This window comes from Sinohyriopsis cumingii, unplaced genomic scaffold, assembly GCF_028554795.1.
Source record: "Sinohyriopsis cumingii isolate HCF-2022 unplaced genomic scaffold, ASM2855479v2 utg001397l, whole genome shotgun sequence".
Lineage (NCBI taxonomy): Eukaryota > Metazoa > Mollusca > Bivalvia > Unionida > Unionidae > Sinohyriopsis > Sinohyriopsis cumingii.
This window is the reverse complement of record NW_028315993.1, coordinates 2,454,860-2,479,499: the sequence shown is the minus strand read 5'-3', so window position 1 is coordinate 2,479,499 and position 24,640 is coordinate 2,454,860. Positions and strand designations below refer to the sequence as shown.

Below are 24,640 nucleotides of genomic sequence, written 5' to 3'. Positions count from 1 at the left end.
ATGTAAATGGTATGCATGTAAATGGTATACATGTAAATGGTATGCATGTAAATGATCTGCATGTAAATGGTATGCATGCAAATGGTATGCATGTAAATAGTTGGTAAAATAGCTATAGCAAGATAATGTCTCTTTTTGTAATGTTTAATGCAACTTCAACTTTAAATAAAATCTGTCATAGCTATTGGTTGTACACTCTTGTGATGTCATCTCACTTAATCATTGGTTGTACACTCTTGTGATGTCATCTCACTTAGCCATTGGTTGTACACTCTTGTGATCTCATCTTACTTAGCCACTGTTAATACACTCTTGTGATGTCGCCTCACTTAATAATTGGTTGTACACTCTTGTGATGTCGTCTCACTTAATCGTTGGTAGTACACTCTTGTGATGTTGTCTCACTTAATCATTGGTTGTACACTCTTGTGATGTTGTCTCATTTAGCCATTGGTAGTACACTCCTGTGATGTTGTCTCATTTAATCATTGGTAGTACACTCTTGTGATGTCGTCTCATTTAGCCATTGGTAGTACAGTCTTGTGATGTTGTCTCACTTAATCATTGGTAGTACACTCTTGTGATGTCGTCTCATTTACCCATTGGTAGTACACTCTTGTGATGTCGTCTCACTTAATCATTGGTTGTACACTCTTGTGATGTCGTCTCATTTAGCCATTGGTAGTACACTCCTGTGATGTCATCTCACCTAATCATTGGTTGTACACTCTTGTGATGTCATCTCACTTAATCACTGGTTGTACACTCTTGTGATGTCGTCTCATTTAGCCATTGGTAGTACACTCTTGTGATGTTGTCTCACTTAATCATTGGTAGTACACTCTTGTGATATCGTCTCATTTAGCCATTGGTAGTACACTCCTGTGATGTCATCTCACTTAATCATTGGTTGTACACTCTTGTGATGTCATCTCATTTAATCACTGGTTGTACACTCTTGTGATCTCATCTTACTTAGCCATTGGTAGTACACTCTTGTGATGTGTGATGTCATCTCACTTAGCCACTGGTTGTACACTCTTGTGACGTGATCTCATTTAACCCTTGGCTGTACCCTCTTGTTAGGTGAGACAGTACTTAATCAACTTCATCCTGCATAGACAAATTAGTGTGTATGAGACCTCATGAAGAATTTACTTACTGACTCCTCCCTGCATAAACAGGACAGTTCAGGAGCTGATGGCCAGAATGATCATAATAAGGCAACCTATGATATGGCAAATATCAAAGTCATACTTCACACCTCTTAATGCTGAGTGCCAAGTGAGGAAGCTGTTAGTACCATTCTTGGAAGTCTATGGTATGACACAGCCAGTACCTATAGCAGAATAATACAAATAGTACAAATATCAGATGAGAAGAAAAGTAAAAAAGAACAATACTACAATGATAAAACAATAAACAGCAGAAACAGTACAACAGTACAAATAGTAGAATAGAACAAATTAGAATAGTACACATATGAAAACAACACTGAAAAACAGCTAATAATCCCGAAATCTTGGTAATATTGTTCTATGTAGGGCAAATGATAATATACAAGTGTTCCAAACATCATGCAATGATTTTTAATACAATCGATTAACACTGCTGTGTAATAATTATCTGAGCGGTATCAAATTAACACTGCTGTGTAATAATTATCTGAGAGGTATCAAATCATGCATGCTTTTGATCCAAATGTTCATTAGGAACCAACAATCAAATGACAGATGTTTTAATTTCCTTGTCTGTTAAGATCTAAAGTGCTCATCAAATGATAAATATAATAGACAAGAAAACATGCCATAGGTACATACAGATATGGAACTTGACCATACGCATATACAGACATAGAACACATGCCATCAGTAAATACACAGAACCATGCCACAACCACAAACAGACATTGAACATGCATTAAGCACACACATACAATTAACCATGCCACAACCACAAACAGAGATTGAATATGCTTTAAGCACACACATTCAATTAACCATACCACAATGACAAACAGACACTGAACATGCTTTAAGCACACACATACAATTAACCATGACACAACCACAAACACAGATTGAATATGCTTTAAGCACACACATACAATTAACCATGACACAACCACAGACATTGAACATGCTTTAAGCACACACATACAATTAACCATGACACAACCACAAACATACATTGCACATGCTTTAAGCCCACACATACAATTAACCATGACACAACACAGACATTGAATATGCTTTAAATACACATATACAATTAACCATGACACAACCACAGAGATTGAATATGCTTTAAGCACACACATACAACTAACCATGACACAGCCACACACATACATTGAACATGCTTTTAAATACACATAAATTAACCATGCCACAACCACAGACACTGAACATGCTTTAAGCACACACATACAATTAACCATGACACAATCACAAACAGACATTGCACATGCTTTAAGCACACACAATTAACCATGCCACAAGCACAAACAGACACTGAACATGCTTTAAGCAGCCAGAAGCACAGAAAGACAGTGAACCATGCCATAAACACACAAAGTCAAAGAAACCATGCCATAAGCACACAAAGACTTGCAAACCAAGCCATCAGCACACAGAGAAATGGAAACCATGCCATAAGCACACACAGACACTGAGCCATGTCATAAGCATGCACAGACATCATGACATGCCATACACACACAGACATTTAGCCATAATATAAACACATTCAGACATTGAGCCATGCCATAAGCACACTCATTGAATGATGTCATAAGCACACAGACATTGAGCCATGCCATAAGTACACACAGATATGGAACCATGCCATAAGAACACACAGACATTAAGCCATGCCATAAGCACACACAAACACTGAGCCATGTCATAAACACACACAGGCAATGAGCATTGATATAAGCACACACAGTGAGTGATGTCATAAGCACATGAAGACACTGGGCCAGGCCATAAGCACACACAGACATTGAGCCATGCCATAAACACACACAGGCAATGAGCCATGCCATAAGCACACACAGACATTGAGCCATGCACACATATTGAATGATGTCATAAGCACACACAGGCAATGAGCCACCTCATAAGCACACACATTGAATGATGTCATAAGCAGACATAGACATTTAGCCATGCCATACACAAACACAGACATTGAGACATGTCATAAGCACACACAGACATTGAGACATGCCATACACTCAATCATGCATTGAGGGATGCCATAAGCACACAGACATAGAACCATGCCATAAGAACACACAGACATTAAGCCATGTCATAAGCACACACAGGCATTGCGCCATTGTCTAAAGCACACACAGGCATTGAGCCATGCCATAAGCACACACAGGCATTGAGCCATGCAATAAGCACACACATATATGGAATGATGCCATAAGCATACACAGCCACTGAACCATGCCATAAGCACATACGGGCATTGAGCCATGCCATAAGTACACACAGGCACAGAGTTATACCATAAGCACACACACATACTGAACCATGCCACAAGCACACACAGGCATTCAGCCATGCAATAAACACATACATACAATGAAACCATGCCACACACACGCATTGAGCTATGACATAAGCACACATAGGCATTGAACTATGACATAAGCACACACAGGCAGTGAGCCATGCCATAAGCACACACAGTCATTCAGCCATGCCATAAGCACACACAGTCATTCAGCCATACCATAAGTATACACAGATATTGAACATGCCATAAGCACACACAGGCATTAAGCCATTCCATAAACACATACATACATGGAAACCATGCCACAAGCACAGAAAAACATTGAACCATGCTTTGTGGACACACATACATTGAAATTATGACATCAGCACACACAGGCATTGAGCCATGACATAAGCACACAGAGGCAATGAACCATGCCAGAAACACAAACAGATATTGAACATGCCATCAGCTCAAAGACAAAGAACCATGCCATAAGCACATTTAGACATGGAGTGTGTGTGATTTGGATTTTTATCTATGATGTTTGCAGTGTGGCAGTTTGTAATGATGTCTAGCAGCAGAGCATCATGCAGCAGACATGTAGCATCATGTTCCACACAACAATCCAGTTATCCTGACACCAGGCCATCCAGCCCTAACTTTAAGCTCTTAATGATGAATGCTAAGCAAGTCAGCTGCCAGTTCCATTTTTATAAGTCTTTCCTATGACTCAGATAGGGTTTCAACCTGTGATCTGCATCCAAGGCAGGCACTTTTACCACTTAGCCCACTGGAGTGGTCCCACACATACATGGAAACCATGTCATCAGAACACACAGACATGGAACGGAACCATGTCATAAGCACACATAAACATGGAAACCATGCCATACAAACATACAGACATGGACTGGAACCATGTCATAATCATACATACATGGAAACCATGCCATAAGAACACACAGACATGGAATGGAACCATGTCATAAGCACACATATTCAATGAACCATGCCATTAAGAACACAGACATGAAATGGAACAATGTCATACAGACACACACATACATGGAAACCATGCCATATGAACACACAGACATGGACTGGAACCATGTCATAATCACACATATATGGAAACCATGCCATAAGAACACACAGACATGGAATGGAACCATGTCATAAGCACACATATACAATGAACCATGCCATTAAGAACACAGACATGAAATGGAACAATGTCATACAGACACACACATACATGGAAACGATGCCATACTAACACAGACATGAAATGGAACCATGTCATAAGCACACACACACAAGGAACCATGCCATAAGCACATAAAGACATTAAATCATGCAATAAGCACACACAGACATGAAACTATGCCATAAGTATTATCAACCTTCAGTCTGGAAAATAGTTCCTATAATTAACACTGGTTGTTGTTCTGTTGTTGTTCTAGGGTTTGATGCCATTTTTCAGCATAAGATAGGCTATACATGCCGGCCAGTATAACTGATGGAGGAAGAACCCTGGAAAACCCAGGGAAGAACCACTGACCCACGAGAAGCTACTGGCAGGCTTTCCCATGTACCCATGCTAGCCAAGCCTTGGACTCAAACCCACGCAGACAGAGGTGAGATGGCAGTGATCCAGAACGGTGAGTGCTTTAGACCACTCGGCCAATTGGGACATCATTAACACTGGAATAACTCAAAATATTTTGACATATCATACCACACTGAGAAAAGACCTCTGTTGACTCATCAAATCTGAATTATCCATCAATGTTGTATGAAAAGTCTCCAGGTCACATTTCTCAGAGGTGATAATCAATGCTGTCCACTCATCTTAGAATTCATTATAATCGTACTGAATACTCTCAAACCCAAAATAAAATCCATATAAAGTTATGAAATTCTATATGGGTCTTTTCTTTCACTGCTAATTATACCATGATATTTCTATGACAACCATAACACTTTATGTAAATGCATCATCATTATTATTGGTTAATGAATGAGAACCACAACATAGTTATTACAGGTTAATGAATCGGATCACATCATCATTATTACTGGTACATGAATGGCAACTATGGGTCATGTGCCTTGTACCCAATGTCTGACTAATTCCTGACATCAGTACTATAATCATACAGTCCTATACCTAACTAATTCCTAAATCAGCAAAATAATTATACAGACATTGGCCTAACTATTTTCAAACATCACCAAAATAATCATAAAACCCTATGCCTAATTCCTAACATTAGCAAAATAATCATAATGCCCTATGCATAAGTAATTTTGAACATCAGCAAACTAATGATACAGTCCTAGGCCTAATTAATTTCTAACATCGGCAAGATAATTATACAACCCTAAGCCTAATTAACAACATCAGCAAATTAATTATTCTTTAACTTGTTTATGATTTTAACTTATATATTAAAATTATTATTACTTTGAGATGAACATATTTACTGAGGTTAAAATCTATTTGTTTTAGAAATCAACTAATTCCTAACATCAGATTTTATCACTGTGATATATCAAGATTGTTAGCAAATCAACACTCTTCCAGGCTAATGGCATATAACACATACAAGACTGGAATTTATTCAGAACACCAATGAAATTCATTCTGAATAATCTAAATTGTTGTACTTGTGATACATTTTTTTAGGACTACTTGAGATTTAATTCACAATATTGTAAGTTGCTTTATAAATTTTCACTTTGTATTATATGGAAATAAATCATTTGTTAAATCTAACAAAACTTGATTGATTTTACTGTTTTCTGTTACTTAGTTTTGGACCATTCACTCATAACATGATGGATTTTTTTTCCGTTACTTAGTTTAAGAACATAGACTCATAACTAGAATTAGTGCCATCAGTGACATTTACCATATATAACTTCTAAAAGAGCTGGTTAAATTTGAGGAGTCACAAGAAGGCTAGCTGCACTACATCAACATCCAAATTAAATGTAAGTGGGTGATTTGATAATAATTCTTCTCCTTTATAATTAATTACCTTCAACATCAAACTGTGCCACACTTAATGATGTACTTTAGTGTTTACCTTTAAGCACACACATACAATTAACCATGCCACAAGCACAAATAGACATTGAACATGCTTTAAACACACATACAATTAACCATGCCACAAGCACAAACAGACATTGCACATGCTTTAGGCACACACATACAATTAACCATGCCACAACTACAAACAGACATTGCACATGCTTTAAGCATACATATACAATCAACCATGTCACAAGCACAAACAGACACTGCACATGCTTTAAGCACACACATACAATTAACCATGCCACAAGCACAAACAGACATTGTACATGCTTTAAGCACACACATACAATTAACCATGCCACAAGCACAAACAGACATTGCACATGCTTTAAGCACACACATACAATTAACCATGACACAACTATAAACAGACATTGCACATGCTTTAAGCACACACATACAATTAACCATGCTACAACTGCAAACAGACATTGTACTTGCTTTAAGCACAGACATACAATTAACCATGCCACAAGCACAAACAGACATTGCACATGCTTTAAGCTCACACATATAATTAACAATGCCACTAGCACACATCGACATTGAAAATTTTTTAAGCACACACATACAATTAACCATGACACAAGCACAAAAAGACATTGAACATGCTTTAAGCACACATATACAATTAACCATGCCACAAGCACAAACAGACACTGAACATGCTTTAAGCACACACATACAATTAACCATGCCACAAGCACAAATAAACATTGAACATGCTTTAAGCACACACATATAATTAACAATGCCACTAGCACACATAGACATTGAACATTTTTAAGCACACACATACACTTAACCATGCCACAAGCACAAATAGACACTGAACATGCTTTAAGCACACATACAATTAACCATGCAACAAGCACAAATAGACATTGAACATTTTTTAAGCACACACATACAATTAACCATGCCAAGAGCTCAAACAGACATTGAACATACTTTAAGCAACTAAAAGCACAGAAAGATACTGAACCATGCCATAAACACACAAAGACTTGGAAACTAAGCCATCTGCACACAGATAAATAGAAACCATGCCATAAACCCACAGACATTGAACCGTACCATAAGCACACACAAACATCAAGACATGCCATACACACAGAGACACTGAGTCACGATATAAACCCATTCAGACATTGAGCCATGCCATAAACACACAAGAAACATTAAGCCATGTCATAAGCTCACACAGAGATCAAGAAATGCCATACACACACAGACATTCAGCCATGATATAAAAAAATTCAGACATTGAGCCATGCCATAAACACACAAGAAACATTAAGTCATGTCATAAGCACACACAGACACTGAGCCATGTCATAAGCACACACAGCCATCAAGACATGCCACGCACACACATCCATCAAGACATGCCATACACACAGAGACATTCAGCCATGATATAAAAACATTCAGACATTTAGCCATGCCATAAACACACAAACAACATTGAGCCATGCCATAAGCACACACAGGCATTGCCCCATGACATGAGCACACACCTATACTGAACATGCCATAAGCACACACATATACTGAGCCATGCATAAGCAAAGACACTGAACAATATCATAAGCACACACACACAGACATTGAGCCATGCCATAAGCACAAATATTGAGTGATGTCATAAGCACACACAGACATTGAGCCATGCCATAAGCACACACAGACATTGAACTACGCCATAAGAACACCCACTGAATGATGCCATAGGCACACAGACATTGAGCCATGCCATAAGCACACCCATTGAATTAGGCATTGAGGCATGCCATAAGCACCCACAGACATAGAACCATGCCATAAGAACACACAGACATTAAGCCATGTCATAAGCACACACAGGCAATGTGCCATGCCTTAAGCAGACACAGGCATTGAGCCATGCCATAAGCACACACATCAAACCATGCCATAAGCTCAAATACTGAGCAATGATACAAGCACACAAATACATGGAACCATGTCATAAGCACAGTCAGACATTGAGCCATGCCATAAGCACACACAGGCATTGAGCCATGCCATAAGCACACACATCAAACCATGCCATAAGCAGAAATGCTGAGCATTGATACAAGCACACAAATACATGGAACCATGCCATAAGCACAGTCAGACATTGAGCCATGCCATAAGCACACATAGGCATTGAGCCATGCCATAAGCACACACAGGCATTGAGCCATGTCATAAGCACACACAGGCATTGAGCCATGCCATAAGCACACACAGGCATTGAGCCATGCCATAAGCACACACATCAAACCATGCCATAAGCACAGTCAGACATTGAGCCATACCATAAGCACACACCATAAGCATAGTCAGACATTGAACCATGCCATAAGCACACACATCAAACCATGCCATAAGCACAGTCAGACACTGAGCCATGCCATAAGCACAAACAGGCATTGAGCCATGCAATAAGCACACACAGGCATTGAATGATGCCATAAGTACACACAGGCACTGTGCTATACCATAAGCACACACAGGCATTAAGCCATGCCATAAGCACACTCAGGCATTGAGCCATGCCATAAGCACACACACATATTGAACCATGCCACAAGCACACACAGGCATTAAGCCATGCAATAAACACATACATACAAGGAAACCCTGCCACAAGAATACACATACATGGAAAGGAACTATGCCATAAGCATACACAGGCATTTAGCCATGTCATAAACACACACAGGCATTGAACATGCCATATGCACACACAGGCAATGAGCCATTCCATAAACACATACATACATGGAAACCATGCCACAAGCACACAACAACATTGAACCATGCTATGTGGATACAAAGACATGGAAACTATGACATCAGCACACACAGGCCATGAACCATGCCAGAAGCACAAACAGATATAGAACATGCCATCAGCTCAAAGACAATGAAACATGCCATAAGCACACTCAGACATAGAGTGTGTGTGTGATTTGGATTTTTAGCTATGATTTTGCAGTGTGGCAGTTTATAGTGATGTCTAGCACCAGAGCTTCATGCAGTAGACATGTAGCATCATGTTCCACCCAGTCACCAAGTTATCCATACACCAGGCTGTCCAGTCCTAACTTTAACTTCTTAATGCTGAGTGCTAAGCAAGGCAGGTGCCAGTCCCATTTTTATAATTCTTTTCTATGACTCAGCCAGGGTTTCAACCCATGATCTTCATCCAAGGCAGGCACTTTTAACACTTAGCCCACTGGAGTGGTTTCACACAAACGTGGGACCAGACATGGAATGGAACCATGTCATAAGCACACATATATATGGAAACCATGCCATACAAACACACAGACATGGCATAGAACCATGTCATAAGCACACACATACATGGAAACAACGCCATATGAACACTGACATGGAATGGAACCATGCCATAAGCACAAAAAGACATTAAATCAAGCAATAAGCACACACAGACATTAAATTACGCCTTAAGTATTATCAACCTTCAGCCTGGAAAATAGTTCCTATAATTAACACTGGAACAAATCAAAATAGTTTGACATATCATACCACACTGAGAAAAGACCTATATTGACTCAACAAATCTGAATTATCCATCAATGCCGTATGAACGGTTTCAAGGTCACATTTCTCAGAGGTGATAATCAATGCTGTCCACTCATCATAGAATTTATTATAATGGTACTGCATACTCGCAAGCCCAAAATAAAATCCATATAAAATTATGAAATTCTATATCGGTCGTTTCTTTCACCGCTAATTATACCATGATATTTCCATGACAACCATAACACTTTATGTAAACGCATCATCATTGTTATTGGTTAATGAATGAGAACCACAACATAGTTATTACAGGTTAATGAATGGGATCACATCATCATTATTACTGGTGCATGAATTGTGACTATGGGTCATGTGTCTTGTTCCCAATGTCTGACTAATCCCTGAAATCAGTACAATAATCAAACAGTCCTATACCTAACTAATTCCTAAAATCAGCAAAATAATTATACAGACCTTCGCCTAACTAATTTCTAATATCAGCTAAACAATCAAACAGTCCTTGGCCTAAGCATTTTCAAATATCACTAAAATAATTATAAAGCCTTATTTCTAATTCCTAACATCAGCAAAATAATCATAATGCTCTATGCATAAGTAATTTTGAACATCAGCAAAATAATGATACAGTCCTAGGTCTAATTAATTCCTAACATTAGCAAAATAATTATACAAACCTATGCCTAATTAACTACATCAGCAAAGTAATTATTCTTTAACTTGTTTATGATTTTAACTGATATATTAAAATTATTATTACTTGAGATGAACATATTTACTAAGGTTAATGTCTATTTGTTTTAGAAATCAACTAATTCCTAACATGAGCAAAATAATTATACAGCCCTATGCCAATTAACAACATCAGTAAAGTGATTATTTTTAACGTGTTTATGATTTAAATGTACATATTAAAATAATTATTACTTTCAGATGAACATTTTTACTGAGGTTAAAGTCTACTTGTTTTGGAAATCAAGAATATTCTAGAAGCAAGTTAGTTATGAATTTGAAGAAAAATTGGACATTATCCTGGTTCTGTTGTTGTGTCTTAGCTTTTTATAAAAAGTTGTTTACTTCAGAATTACTCATTCCATATCTTACTATCAGTTGCTAAATTACACTATGGAATTTTTGTGATTTCATTCATGAAAATTTTAGATTTTATCACTGTGATACATCAAGACTGTTAGCAAATCAACACTATTCCAGGCTAATGGCATATAACACATACAAGACTGGAATTTATTTGAATCTAAATTTTGGTACTGTGACATAATATTTTAGGACTATTTGAGATTTAAATCACAATATTGTAAGTTGCCTTTTAAATTTTCACTTTGTATTGTATGGAAATAAATCATTTGCTAAATCTAATAATACTTTATTGGTTTTGCTGTTTTCTGTTACTTAGTTTAGGACCATTAACTCATAACATGATGGATTTTTTCCATTACTTAGTTTAAGACCATAGACTCACAACAGGAATTAGTGCCATCAATGACATTTACCACATATTAACTTCTATTGAACTTGTTAAATTTGAGGAGTCACGGCGCTGGCTGCACTCCATCAATATCCAAATTAAATATAATTGGGTGATTTGATAATAATTCTTCTCTTTTAGAATTAATTACCTGCTGCATCAACCTGTGCCACATTTAATGATGTACTTTAAGCTAGTATTTACCTTTTGAAATGAATACATTATTACAAGTCATTATTTTTAACACGAATATTACGCACAAATCATGAGAATATTGGAGACAAAAATAGTTTGCAATGATTTCCTTTTAGCTGCCATATTATGATAAGAAAATATTACACACTGTTCAGTAAAAGATATAAATAAATTAAAAAAATAAAAGATAAATGCATCTTCTTAATTTTAGTTAAGGTTTTGCAAGGACCCTGCACACAACTTAGAGAGTAATGAAACAGGCAGTTTTCTAGTCTTTACAGTAATTGCATCCTTCAAAATCAGAACAAGTCTATTTGTCAATTACTACAATCAACGACTTGCAAGATCACCATACACCACTGTATACAAGCGATTTGGAAATAGCATGAATCCGTCGTCAAACCCGGTATAATACGGTCAGCAAAACCGGAGTCAACCGATACCGTAATCATGAGAATGACCTAATTGATTCAGAATGAATACGTTGATAATAATTACGGAATCAAGTAAATCTAACTTCACTTGCGCGTCATACGGGACTGGGGAAGGCTAAACTGGTTTTTGTTTTTTTAAACGATATACAATTTTCTGATGGGAAGAAAAACAGTTAAAATTACCCTAATAAAGGCTGCCGGAAGCAAAGATCAGCTGATTACAGATGCGTATACATGTACGTGTAGCCTCCTGATCATTTGGAAAGACACAAGTTTGACATGATAATGAGACATTTTCTAGATGGGAGCCGATTGCGGAGATAACGTGTGATCACTAGAGATGATATTTAATAGATGTCACAGCTTCTTATACAACATACTGGACTTCAGATCGATCACTGAATGAACCCGTCCTAAATCGCTTTCATCGCTGTTAAAACTCAATGGGCATGCGCAGGACAGGTCGAGACTAATACGCCCGTATGGAAGGCGGCACGAGTTGCCAAATTCCAGTTAAGCAGCAAATTGTGGATAAATTGTGAATAAAGTATTTTCCCTGGTATCAATTTCATATCCATTTTGGTGTAAATAGTTATCCTGTTTAATACGTTTATCCTCTTATGATGATTTAGGATTTTCACATTTTTTCCAAGTTGTCCAATATTGTTCACATATTCCAAAAGACATCCAAATTCCAAGCCTTAGCTAAGTTCTGACTGTAGAATATTTAAGGCCTGGGAATTTTCGATTTTGCATCGAACAAATCGATTCACAAGCGAGGAGACCCCTCAATTCCCTTCTCAAGGAGATGTAATCCACCCGGCTTTACCTAGTCGGTAACACCTTAACTAACCTTCCATTTCGAATCGGAATGAATGCTTTATATAAAAGATAACCTAGCTAACTGTCGATTACTAATCCAGATTAATGATTTATATAAAGATAAGCCAGCTGACCTGAGATTAAGAATCCGAATAAATGCTTTATATAAAGATACCGCCATCAAAATTAGGATGATATAACAAAGAGTGGATATTTAAAAAATTCCTTACAATTACAGCCTAATGCCGTCATATGTGATTTTTGCCTTATTCGCTCCATCATCCCAGTAGGGGAAGGCCATATTTCCTTTTATATGGATGTGAGGCTTTAGCGGTCGACAAGTAATTGGAACCATTGTTTTGGGGTAACGCTGGATCATTAAGGCACGAGAGAATAATAATAAATATATGTATGTATGTAAGTATGTATGTATGTATGTGTTGGCAACTTCTATATGTTATTGTTCGTCGTGTCGTCATAATTCTCCACACCTTCTCTTTATCAGTATTAAAATAGAATAAGTATATATCTAGTATGTATGTACCAGTCGGCAATTTCTATATGTAACTCGTACTAGTAACAGTATGCATGTACCAGTCGGTAATTTCTATATGTAACTCGTAGTGATAACAGTATGCATGTACTAGTTGGTAATGTCTATATTTTAACTCGTACTGGTAACACTATGCATATACCAGTCGGTAATTTATATATGTAATTCGTAGTGGTAACATTATGCATGAACCAGTCGGTAATTTCTATATGTAACTCGTACTGGTAACGGTATGAATGTACCAGTTGTTAATTTATATATGTCACACGTACTAGTACCAGCTGCAACAGCATCTCAGTATCAATAAATTAATAATAGTAGTAGTAATAGTTCTCACGTAATGGTAGCATTACGGTAGCAGTAGTAGTAGTAATAGTTCTGACATAATGGTAGCATTACGGTAGCAGCAGTAGCAGTAGTAGTAGTAATAGTTCTGACGTAATGGTAGCATTGCGATAGTTGTAGTAGCAATAAGATAGTAGTAGTAGTATTAGTAAAAGTAGTATTAGTAGTAATATTAGTAGTAATATTATTTTTTTTTAAAGTTATCGGCTCTTCTTCATACAGTTTACCTCTGAAGTTCAGAAAGTGAAAATGACCAAGTGGAGCTAGCACCCTTTTTGAAAGGTACGCATCTGGAGTAAGGCCAAGCTGTATACTCTGTAACCTCATATTACACCAATAAATCATACACCGAAACAAATGGAAGCAAAGGTTTATACCTAAAATACACAAGGTCTTTTTTAAATAGCCAGCAGACCTAGTGAGGAAAGCCGGGGAAATTCTTTTTCTTTACAATTCTACACCCCCACCCCACCCGCAAAATACGAAATTGTAGGGCACCACCATAAGCAGGAATACGGTAATAGTAGTAGTAGTGGTGGTGGTTAGTAGTAAACAGATGATTGTGAGCTAGCTAGATGGCTACAGTACCTCGATGCTAGTGGTCGTGGGTTTGACCCCAGCAGAATCATACAATTGGTTTATAAAAGTGGTACTTAGCAGCTGCCTCTCACTAGCACCTGCTACATGTCTGCGGCGTAATGCCCCAGTACTAGACGTCACTATAAACTGCCACACTGCTGACATAGTAGCGATATAACTAAAATCGATAAATCTACATTAAAATCCCACAACCCAAAACACACTCCCCTGAGGTACCTACCTGTATAACTAACTTGACGGAAACCTAGACTTAGGTAACTACTATTACACACTGATACTTGCATGCCAGCACTACACATTTCCATTATTATTTGAATTTATTTATTTTTTCAGAGTTATTCTCTCAAACAGCCATGTTGTTCACTCAAGTAAACCTGAAGAAAGAGATACGCATGTTCTAACTAAGTTAGCTGAATATCCATTGTGGCATTTGTCTGCACACGCCAATAGCTTGCCAGATAAGGTCAACACTTAATAACATGGCTTGTTGTCATGTAATGATTGGTTGGTTTTGTGTATGATAACAAGAATTTGCTTGGAGACAAGTACAATCATTGCACAGAACACCGACTGGTGAACTTCGGAAAGTTGCATTTTAAGGGATTTATATATATTCTGTAAGTATCAGTCTACTATTTATTTTTATGAAACATTAATTTATATTGAGTCAATGCATGAAAATGGAATAACGTTGTACTGAATGTGCTGTGTCCTACATTTACTCAAATCAAGGTCATCGACACTAGTCTCTCCAAGAGTTGTTCAGTTAATGATACATTATCAATTAAATTCAGATAGTTTTTGTTTTCAAACGGATGTTACTGATAATACAGAGAGCTGTACAGTCTCAGTGAGTTAGATGTTCACATACTAAATCCCGTTAACTCATACGTAGGTTATTTAATGCACAAAAAGTTGTTTATTTTTAGTGAGTGCGATTATAAGGTAAAAATATAATCTGCGCATCATTTCCTGTGACTCTAAGGTCAATAAGAGCAGATGAAGATTCTTTAAAAGAAATCATTCCTGGTATTGACACTGATTGCTAACCTCCACTATTATTATACTCACCACTAACTCTCCATCTACACTATGTACACACAACACAAACTCCCCCAAACTATTAACACACGCCAATAACTCTCCATCTACACTATATACACACAACACTAACTTCACCACTCCACTATTTACACACTTCACTAGCTCTCCATCTACACTATTTACAAACACCACTAACACTCCATCTACACTATTTATATACCACTAACGCCCCCTCTACACTATTTACAAACTCCACTAACTCTCCATCTTCACTATTTGCACACATCACTCACTCCTCCTCTACACAATATGCACACTCCACTAGCTCTCCATCTACACTATTCACACACAAACGACTAATTATCCATCTACACTATTTCAATGCACCACTAACTCCCCATATACACTATTTACATCCTCCACTAACTCTCAGTCTACACTATTTACACACCACACGAACTCCCCATCTACATTATTTACACACTCCACGAACTCCCCACTTACAACACTTGCACACACCCCTAACTCTCCATCTACACTATTTACGCACACAATTAACTCTCCATCTACACTATTTACACACATCACTAAATCCCCATCAGCACTATTTACAAAAACACTAACCCCCTTCTGCAGTATTGACACACTCCACTAAATCCCATCAGCACTATTTACACACTCCACTAACCATCCATCGACATATTTACACACACCACTAACTCCCCATCTATATTATTTACACACACCACTAACCCCCATCAACCCTATTTACACACTCCACAAACTCTCCATCTATACTACACACACCACTGACTCCCCATCTATATTATGTACACTCATCACTAACTCCCCATCAACACTATTTACACACTCCACTAACTCTCCATCTACACTATTTACATACACCACTGACCACCCATCTATATTATTTACACTCATCGCTAACTCCCCATCTACACTATTTACATACACCACTAACTCCCCCTTTAACTATTTACAGACTCCACTCTCTGTCTATCAACGCTTTTTACACACAATAATAACTCCCCATCTACACAATTTACACACTCTACTAACTATTCATCTACACTATTTACACACACCACGAAATCTCCATCTACACTATTTACACACATTACTAACTCCCCATCTACACTATTTACACACACCACTAATCCCCCTCCACACTATTTACACACTCCACTAACTTTTCATCTACACTATTTACACACATTACTAACTCCCCATCTACACTATTTACACACACCACAAACTCCCCATCAACATTATTTGAACACACCACTAACTACCCATCTACACTATTTACACATAACACTAACACCCCATCTACACTATTTACACACACCATTCTAAAGTGCCACACAGCAGACATCGTAGCGATATGACTGAAAAATTGTTAAAGCTACGTTAAAATCCAAATCACCCACACACACCACCACCACCATTGGCTCCATATTCTACCTACCGCTGATTAACTCATATAATTCAGTATTTACCCCTTAAACTGATCTCCCCATACACATCATTTACATCCACTAACTCAAAATCTATAGTATTTTCCAACCTCTAATTATCCGTCAACAGTATTTATACTCACCAATAACTCCACGCTTACATTACTAACACTAACCAATAACTCCCCAAACACAATGGTACAATGCTTCGTCCAGTCATTGTAACAATTAGCTACTCTAATATGTACAAGATCACTTAGATCACACAACACAGCTAAGATCACACAAAACCAGTAAGATCACACTAGACATCTACGATCACATAAAACCACAAAGATCATACAACACCTCTAAGATCACACACCACCTCTACGACCACATAAAACTACTAACATAACACAAAACTACTAAGATCACACATTACTTCTACGATGGCACAAGACCTCTAAAATCATGCACCACCTCTAAGATCACATAAAACAAATAAGATCACACAACACCTCTAAGATCACACACCAGCTCTAAGACCACATAAAACTGATAAGATCACACAAAACTATCAATATTGCACAACACCTCTACGATGGCAAGGGACCTCTAAGATCACACAAAACTACTAAGATCACACAACTACAAAAAAAATCACATAAAACAACTAGGATAACACAACACCTATTAGATCAGATAAAAACATTAGGATCACACAATACCTCAAAAATCACACAAGCCCCTTAAAATCACACACACCTCTAAGATAACACAAAACCAATAAGATCACACAACACCTCTAAGAACACACAACACCTCTAAGATGGCACAATATCACTAAGATCACATAAAACCACTAAGATCACACAACACCTCTATGGTCACATACATCAACTAAGATCACACAACACATCTAAGATCACAAAATCCACTAAGATCACACAACACCTTTAGAATCACACAAATCCACTAGGATCGCAGGACACTTCTAAGACCACGTAACACCTCTAAGATGCCACACGATAACTAAGATCACATAAACCACTAAGATAACACAACAACTCTATGATCACATAAATTAACTAAGATCACACAACACCTATAACATCATATAAATTAATTAAGATCACACAAAACCCCTATGATCACATACATTAACCAAGATCACACAACACCTTGTAGATCACGTAGAACCACTAAGATAACGCAACTTGAATATGGCACAAGATCACTAAGATCAAACAACACCTCTAAGATCACACAAATCTCTAAGATCACATAAACCAATAAAATTTCATAAACCAATACAATCATACAACACCTCAGAGATGGCACAAGATCACTAGGATCACACAACACCACTAAGATCGCACAAATCCACTAAGGTCACAAAACACCTCCAAGACCACACAATACTACGAAGATCACACAATAACTCTAAGAATGCACAAGATCACTAAGATCACACAACACCTCAAAAATCACACAAAACCACTAAAATCACACAACACCTCTAAGATCACACAAAGCCGTTAAGATCACACAACACCTCTAAAATCACACATCACCTTTAAGATGGCACAGTATCATTCGGATCAGACACAATCTCTAAGATCACAAAACACCCCTAAGAACACACAAAACCTCTAAAATCACATAAAACCACCAAGATCACATAATACCTCTAAGATCACACAACACCTCTAACATCACACAACACCTCCGGGATAGCAGGAGATCACTGAGATCACAAAAACACCTCTAAGATCGCACAACACCTATAAGATCACACAAAACCACTAAGATCACACAGCACCTATAAGATCAAGCAAAACCAATAAGATCACAGTACACCTCTAAGATCACAGAAAACCACCAAGATCACACAACACCTCTAAGATGGCACAATATCACTAAATATCAATATCACAGAACACTAAGATGACTAAGGAACTTAAAGATGATTACATTTTGCGTGTAAAAAAAGAGTGTATGTAATTGCAGCTTAGATAAGCTCTTTAGACACCAAAATATTTACGCGATTTCATTTGTATAGATATTTCATGTCACAAGCAAGTTGATCTCTGTACTAAATATTAGTTATTTATATTACATCGATACGGCTAGAATAGTCCTGTCTATATATTTTGCAGTCCAGTCATCCTGTCAGCATTGTGTTAGGTTGAAAACTCCTTTCACTTGGAGTCAGTAACCCTGAGGCGCAATCATATGAAAAGATAAAATGGCTACAGGAGGAGAGGAAAAAGTTCGTTACAGTCTTGCCAATGTTGGGACTCTGACACTAGAAGAAACCAGTAAGTGATCCATAAGTTACATATAAAAATCCAGTGGAGTTTGTTAATGAATATTTTCATAATCTGCATACGGATACTTGTACTATATTCATTACATGGTGGAAAATGTCAGTTTCTATTTTATACTCATTTGTTTCCTAAGGTCTGACATACCTAATGAAATATGACAGTTAATAATTTCATATTTTCATAGTCTGTGTTACTTAAGTGTGGCATATGTAATATAATATGACACTTAATAATTTCATATGTTCGTAGTCTTTGTTACATAAGTCTGGCATATTTATTCGAATATTTAAGTGAATGCTTTGAATTTCGAACTGAGTTTCATACTCTATCATTATATATTGTCGGCATACTTAATGGAATCTGTCAGTAAATATTGTCATACCCTGCATACAGATGCTTTTAATACATATATTAGAAAGGAAATACAGGAATGACCGTGTGTACTAGCAATACAACAGCCAGTGGGAAACACATCAGAGTTGGCTAAGCCTAAATGTTGAAGCAACCTTAAAACTATAATGTAAAACCATAAGCTCAGGTTTTGGTAATTTGATATTCCAACTGGCTGCAATGCAAGTCTGTTCATTGGTCATGCGTGTAAGCTTTCACCATGACACCTATTATACTGGCTTTCTGTATGATGACATAGTCTGGTGGTTATACATACACATATAAAATAGATCAATAACTGAACCTACTCTCTTTGTTCAGTGTAGTGTGTTCCTAAATAATGTTTATTCATATGCAATATGAACCGACCGATAGCGATTGTGACTGCGTGGTGACAGGTATGAACATACTCTTGTCACTGTTGGCAGGTAATCTTACCACCGCAATTCTAGGTTTCGTTTTTACCGAGCTTAAAGAATGATTTACCTTTATGTATAGCGCCAAAATATCTGCCCTTTGGAGAGGTATTAGATTTTTGTAAGAAAATAGTCAAATATTTATGTAGTTTTTTTCTCCCACGGACGATGTTTAGACTACCTTTCTTGGGATGATCTCAATCTAGAAGCTGTTCTTACGGAGTATAGATATTATGAACACAAAGAAGACTTGTAACGATGACGACAATTTTATTGATAAAGCATCCCCAAACAGATGTGTTGTTTGTCTCAGGCACAAAGTAGATTCAAGAAAACATACAGATTTTATGCATGCGCGTTATTAAAAGATTCGAAATTAGACGTCACAAGAATAAAACTAACAAACATCTAAACCAAAGAGTCTCATTTTGTTCCTATTTGAGTAGAATTACGTTGAGGAATAATGTTCTAGCTAAGGTCTCCAGTAAATACTTTGAATTTCTATCTTAGTTTCATACTCTATTATTACCTATTGTCGGGAATACTTAATGAAATTTGTCAGTAAATATTTTCATACCCTGCATACATATGCTTTTAATACATATATTAGAAAGAAAGACAGGAATGAATGTGTGTAATAACAGTACAACAGCCAGTGGGAAACACATCAGAGTTGGCTAAGCCTAAATATGGAATTACTAATTAACCTTAACACTATAATGTAAAACCATAAGCTCATTGTTTGGTGATTAGATATTCCAACTGGCTGCAATGCAAGTCTTTTCATTGGTTATACGTGTAAGCTTCCACCATGACACCTATTATACTGGCTTTCTGTAAGATGACATAGTCTGATGGCTATACACTTATATAAAAGAGATCAATAACGGAACCCACTCTCTTTGTTCAGTGTAGTGTGTTCCTGCATTATGTATATTAATATGCAATATGAACCGAACGAAAGCGATTGTGACTGCTTGATGACAGGTATGAACATGCTCTTGTCACTGTTGGCAGGTAATCTTACCACCGCGAAGATAGGTTTTGTTCTTAACGAGCTTAAAGAATTATTTACCTTTATGTATAGCGCCAAAATATCTGTCCTGTGGAGAGGTATTAGATTTTTGTAAGAAAAGGGTCAAATATCTATGTATTCTTTTTCTCGCACGGACGATGTTCAGACTATCTTTCTTGGGATCATTTCGATCTAGAAGCTGTTCTTACGGAGTATAGATTTTGTGAACACAAAGAAGACTGCGGTAACGATGGCGACGATTTTGTTGATAAAGCGTCCTCAAACAGATGTATTGTTTGTCACTGGCACAAAATAGTTTCAAGAAAACATACAGATTTTATGCATGCTCGTTATAAACAGATTGGAAATTAGACGTCACAAAAATAAAACTTTGTATTTGTATGTTTTCAACTAACAAATATCTAAACCAAAGAGTCTCATTTTGTTCCTATTTGAGTAGAATTACGTTGATGAATAATGTTCTAGTTAAGGTCTCCAAGAACATGTTTTGCAAGATCGTGCGTAAAAGAAATCCTGTCTTCCAAATCCGGTATAATTTAGTCTATAGTCTACTGTGTTGGCATAAATCTCAAAATTGTATTGTTATTAATATTTTTATCTATCACAAACATGTGTCCGCAAGATGGCAACATAAGACTGCATTCATCGTGTAATCATATGAGGTGCCGTTTTATTATTGTATGCTGTATAATACATTCGGTGCATGATATACATAGTCTCGTGTATGATAGCATAACTTCAAATTCATTATATTATTATTTCTTTCAATTTATTGTTTTATAAATTAGATGCATATCTTAAATTTATCTAATGAATGATTTACATTGACGTCCGAACTGAGAGAAATGTGTTGGATATAGGCGATATTTCCCAATATTAAAAAGAGAATTCAAGTGTGAAGAAATAACTTGCAACTAAAACTTAATTTGGGAATTGCATGTACACTAATCAATTAAGAGTGTATGCTCGTCAAATACTAACTACAAATTTAGTTGATTGATATAATAAAATTAAATGATATCACAAGATAAATATAATATCATAAAATAAGGAAAAAAGGTAAAATAGCGCCTCATATTACTAGGTCTAATATGGTTCGATGATCAAAATATTTCGATTTATATATGGATATTATAAAAACGATATTAGTTTGACAATGGTTCGGTAATTGCCCTACCCACCCCACCGTCAACAAGGGTTATTATCCAGTACAAGAATATGCTTTTATTTTGACATGCGTAGAGTTAGAGGTTGAATAATCTCCCACCCACCAAACCGTCACTCATGGGTTGTATCCACCATAATACATGTTACTATTTGGACATTTGAAGGAAATAGCCATTTAATAATCACTCCACTCGCGCAACCATCAACCAGGGTTACAATCCGTCAGTGTGGACTGGTCAAGCACACTCTTGAGTCGTGCAATCCGAGGTTCATAAACGCATTTAACACCTTGACCTACAGCCAGTTCGATGTCGCATGGACCACAGAAGTCTGACGTTTTATCGTCAGCCAGAACGTCTGACTCCTGTGGTTGGACCATATCACACACACACACACACGTGCGTGTGTAAGGTATTGTTTATTAAATTTTTATCCGCCTATGGCATTTATAAACATTACTTCAACCCTGTCATCAATTCTATAGATCAGTCACGAATTTCCATTGATCACTGGTTAATCACTAGTGACGTGCGAAAATAACGATACAGATATTAAGAATTTCCAGCCAACCACCTCATTCATAAAGGACAGAGTGCGCCTGAATCTGGAGTGAGAGAAAAAACTTATTTGAAACTGAACCTTAGCCAAGTAGCCTACTATAACTTGGATAGTTGTAACGGTATGTGTACACTTTCCATGGGATTTATCTACAGTGTTCATAATATCAGAGTCATGTTTACCCCGACCCAGAGTAGCCCAGTTGAAACATGTATAATCAAGGTAATTCTCACAAGCCATTGTTTAATGTCAAACATTGCCGAAGGCTAGCACTAATCCGTTACGTAAGATTGCCGTAGCTAGACGGGGAGAGCCGGACATCGGAGTTGCGAAGTCACAGACAGCCAATTATCACCTAGGTGTCGAAATGTTTTCCAAGATCAAAAGAAGTTGCCTGAAGAAGTGGGAGTGTCTTAACTTCTTTCCCTGCAAACAGACAGACAGGTTGAACTGGCCGCTAAGACGATTGGACAGGGGCACAGCGCCACCCAATCAGAATCGAGATGGGGAGAGACCTTGATTTGGGCAGAATGATATCCCCGCGTCTTCCGGCAAGAGTTAGTTCGCTGAGAGAAATTACCCAGAGAAGAGGTTAGCGTAACTCCGAATAGACATTCGTTATTGGCGGGAAAATCTTAGAGCGGGAAATTCTAAGAACAGAAAGCTTCAAATAAGTAAGCTTTGAGGGACAGACCAGTTTCAGTTTGGTCCCGTAGTCTCAGATAGAGAGACGGAGGAAAGGAGAAGAAGGTGAAGTTGAAGTCTGGCAGCGAAATTGGAGGAGGACTCAGGAGATAGTAGAAAGGGAAACGGAGACAAAGGAGGAGTTAGAGGAACGGAAAGAATGAAGGAATCAGCGGGAAGAAATAGATGAGTAGATGCAAGGACGGGGGGAAATCGAACTCACACTGTAAATCACGGGATGAATTAAGCTGTCACTTGGTCGAGGGGAAGACGAGTGATTGGAAGTTATCGTTTTAAATTATCAAATTTATTAAATTGTTATTGATTGAATTTCATCTTCGTGTTCTCTATAATTTAACCGTCGGCATCGCTGACTGGGGGCTCAGAGCTGTAAATCTACATCGTCACTAATTTAACTTTCTAACCTAACGAGCCAGGGTGGAACTTTCATCATAATTTAATTAAATTATATTGGAAGAACCCCACCCCAATACGTGCAAACGTCACAATCAGTGATACAAATTCGCAATAATCTGTAGAAATTATAAGGTAATTTTCTTGTTTATGAGGCACACACACACTGTAATTTATTTAATGCTTGCTTTTGTTGTTGTTGTTTTTTTCTAAACCTATAATTAGGCTGTAAAACAATTATTTTTAAATATCAAAATATCCGAAAGGTGTCCCTACATACTGCCCCTATTTTGGTGGGTCAGGCAAGATCCTTTTTTGGGGGTGGGGTGGTACCAGACAGATGCCCCCATTCCAAAAAGATATAAAAAGTATTTTATGTTTGTATGTCTCCCCCTCAGATATATTGTATGTTTTATTTAAAAAGAATTTTATTATAACAAATTTTAATTTTTATTTTTATGGGGTATTTATTTTCCCTATTGTTATCTATGGGGTTATTCTTCCG

At 37.2% G+C, this 24,640-nt stretch overlaps 1 protein-coding gene and 1 long non-coding RNA gene across 2 annotated transcripts in view; one reads left to right on the top strand and one right to left on the bottom strand.

The window, feature by feature from the left end:
* Positions 1-130: 130 nt before the first annotated feature.
* Positions 131-13,089, bottom strand: LOC149772545 (uncharacterized). Its single transcript, XR_016417666.1, has 2 exons — positions 12,503-13,089; positions 131-1,339 (listed from the first exon to the last, which is right to left on the bottom strand). It is a non-coding gene; the product is annotated as an uncharacterized LOC149772545 (long non-coding RNA).
* A 2,032-nt stretch (positions 13,090-15,121) lies between these two features.
* Positions 15,122-24,640, top strand: part of LOC149772544 (uncharacterized) — a 93,161-nt gene continuing 83,642 nt past the window's right edge. Inside the window, exons 1-2 of the mRNA XM_089947661.1 lie at positions 15,122-15,256; positions 19,300-19,461. Of these exons, the coding sequence (XP_089803787.1) occupies positions 19,389-19,461 (73 nt within the window). The 5' untranslated portion in view covers positions 15,122-15,256; positions 19,300-19,388. The remainder of the gene's footprint in view (positions 15,257-19,299; positions 19,462-24,640) is intronic.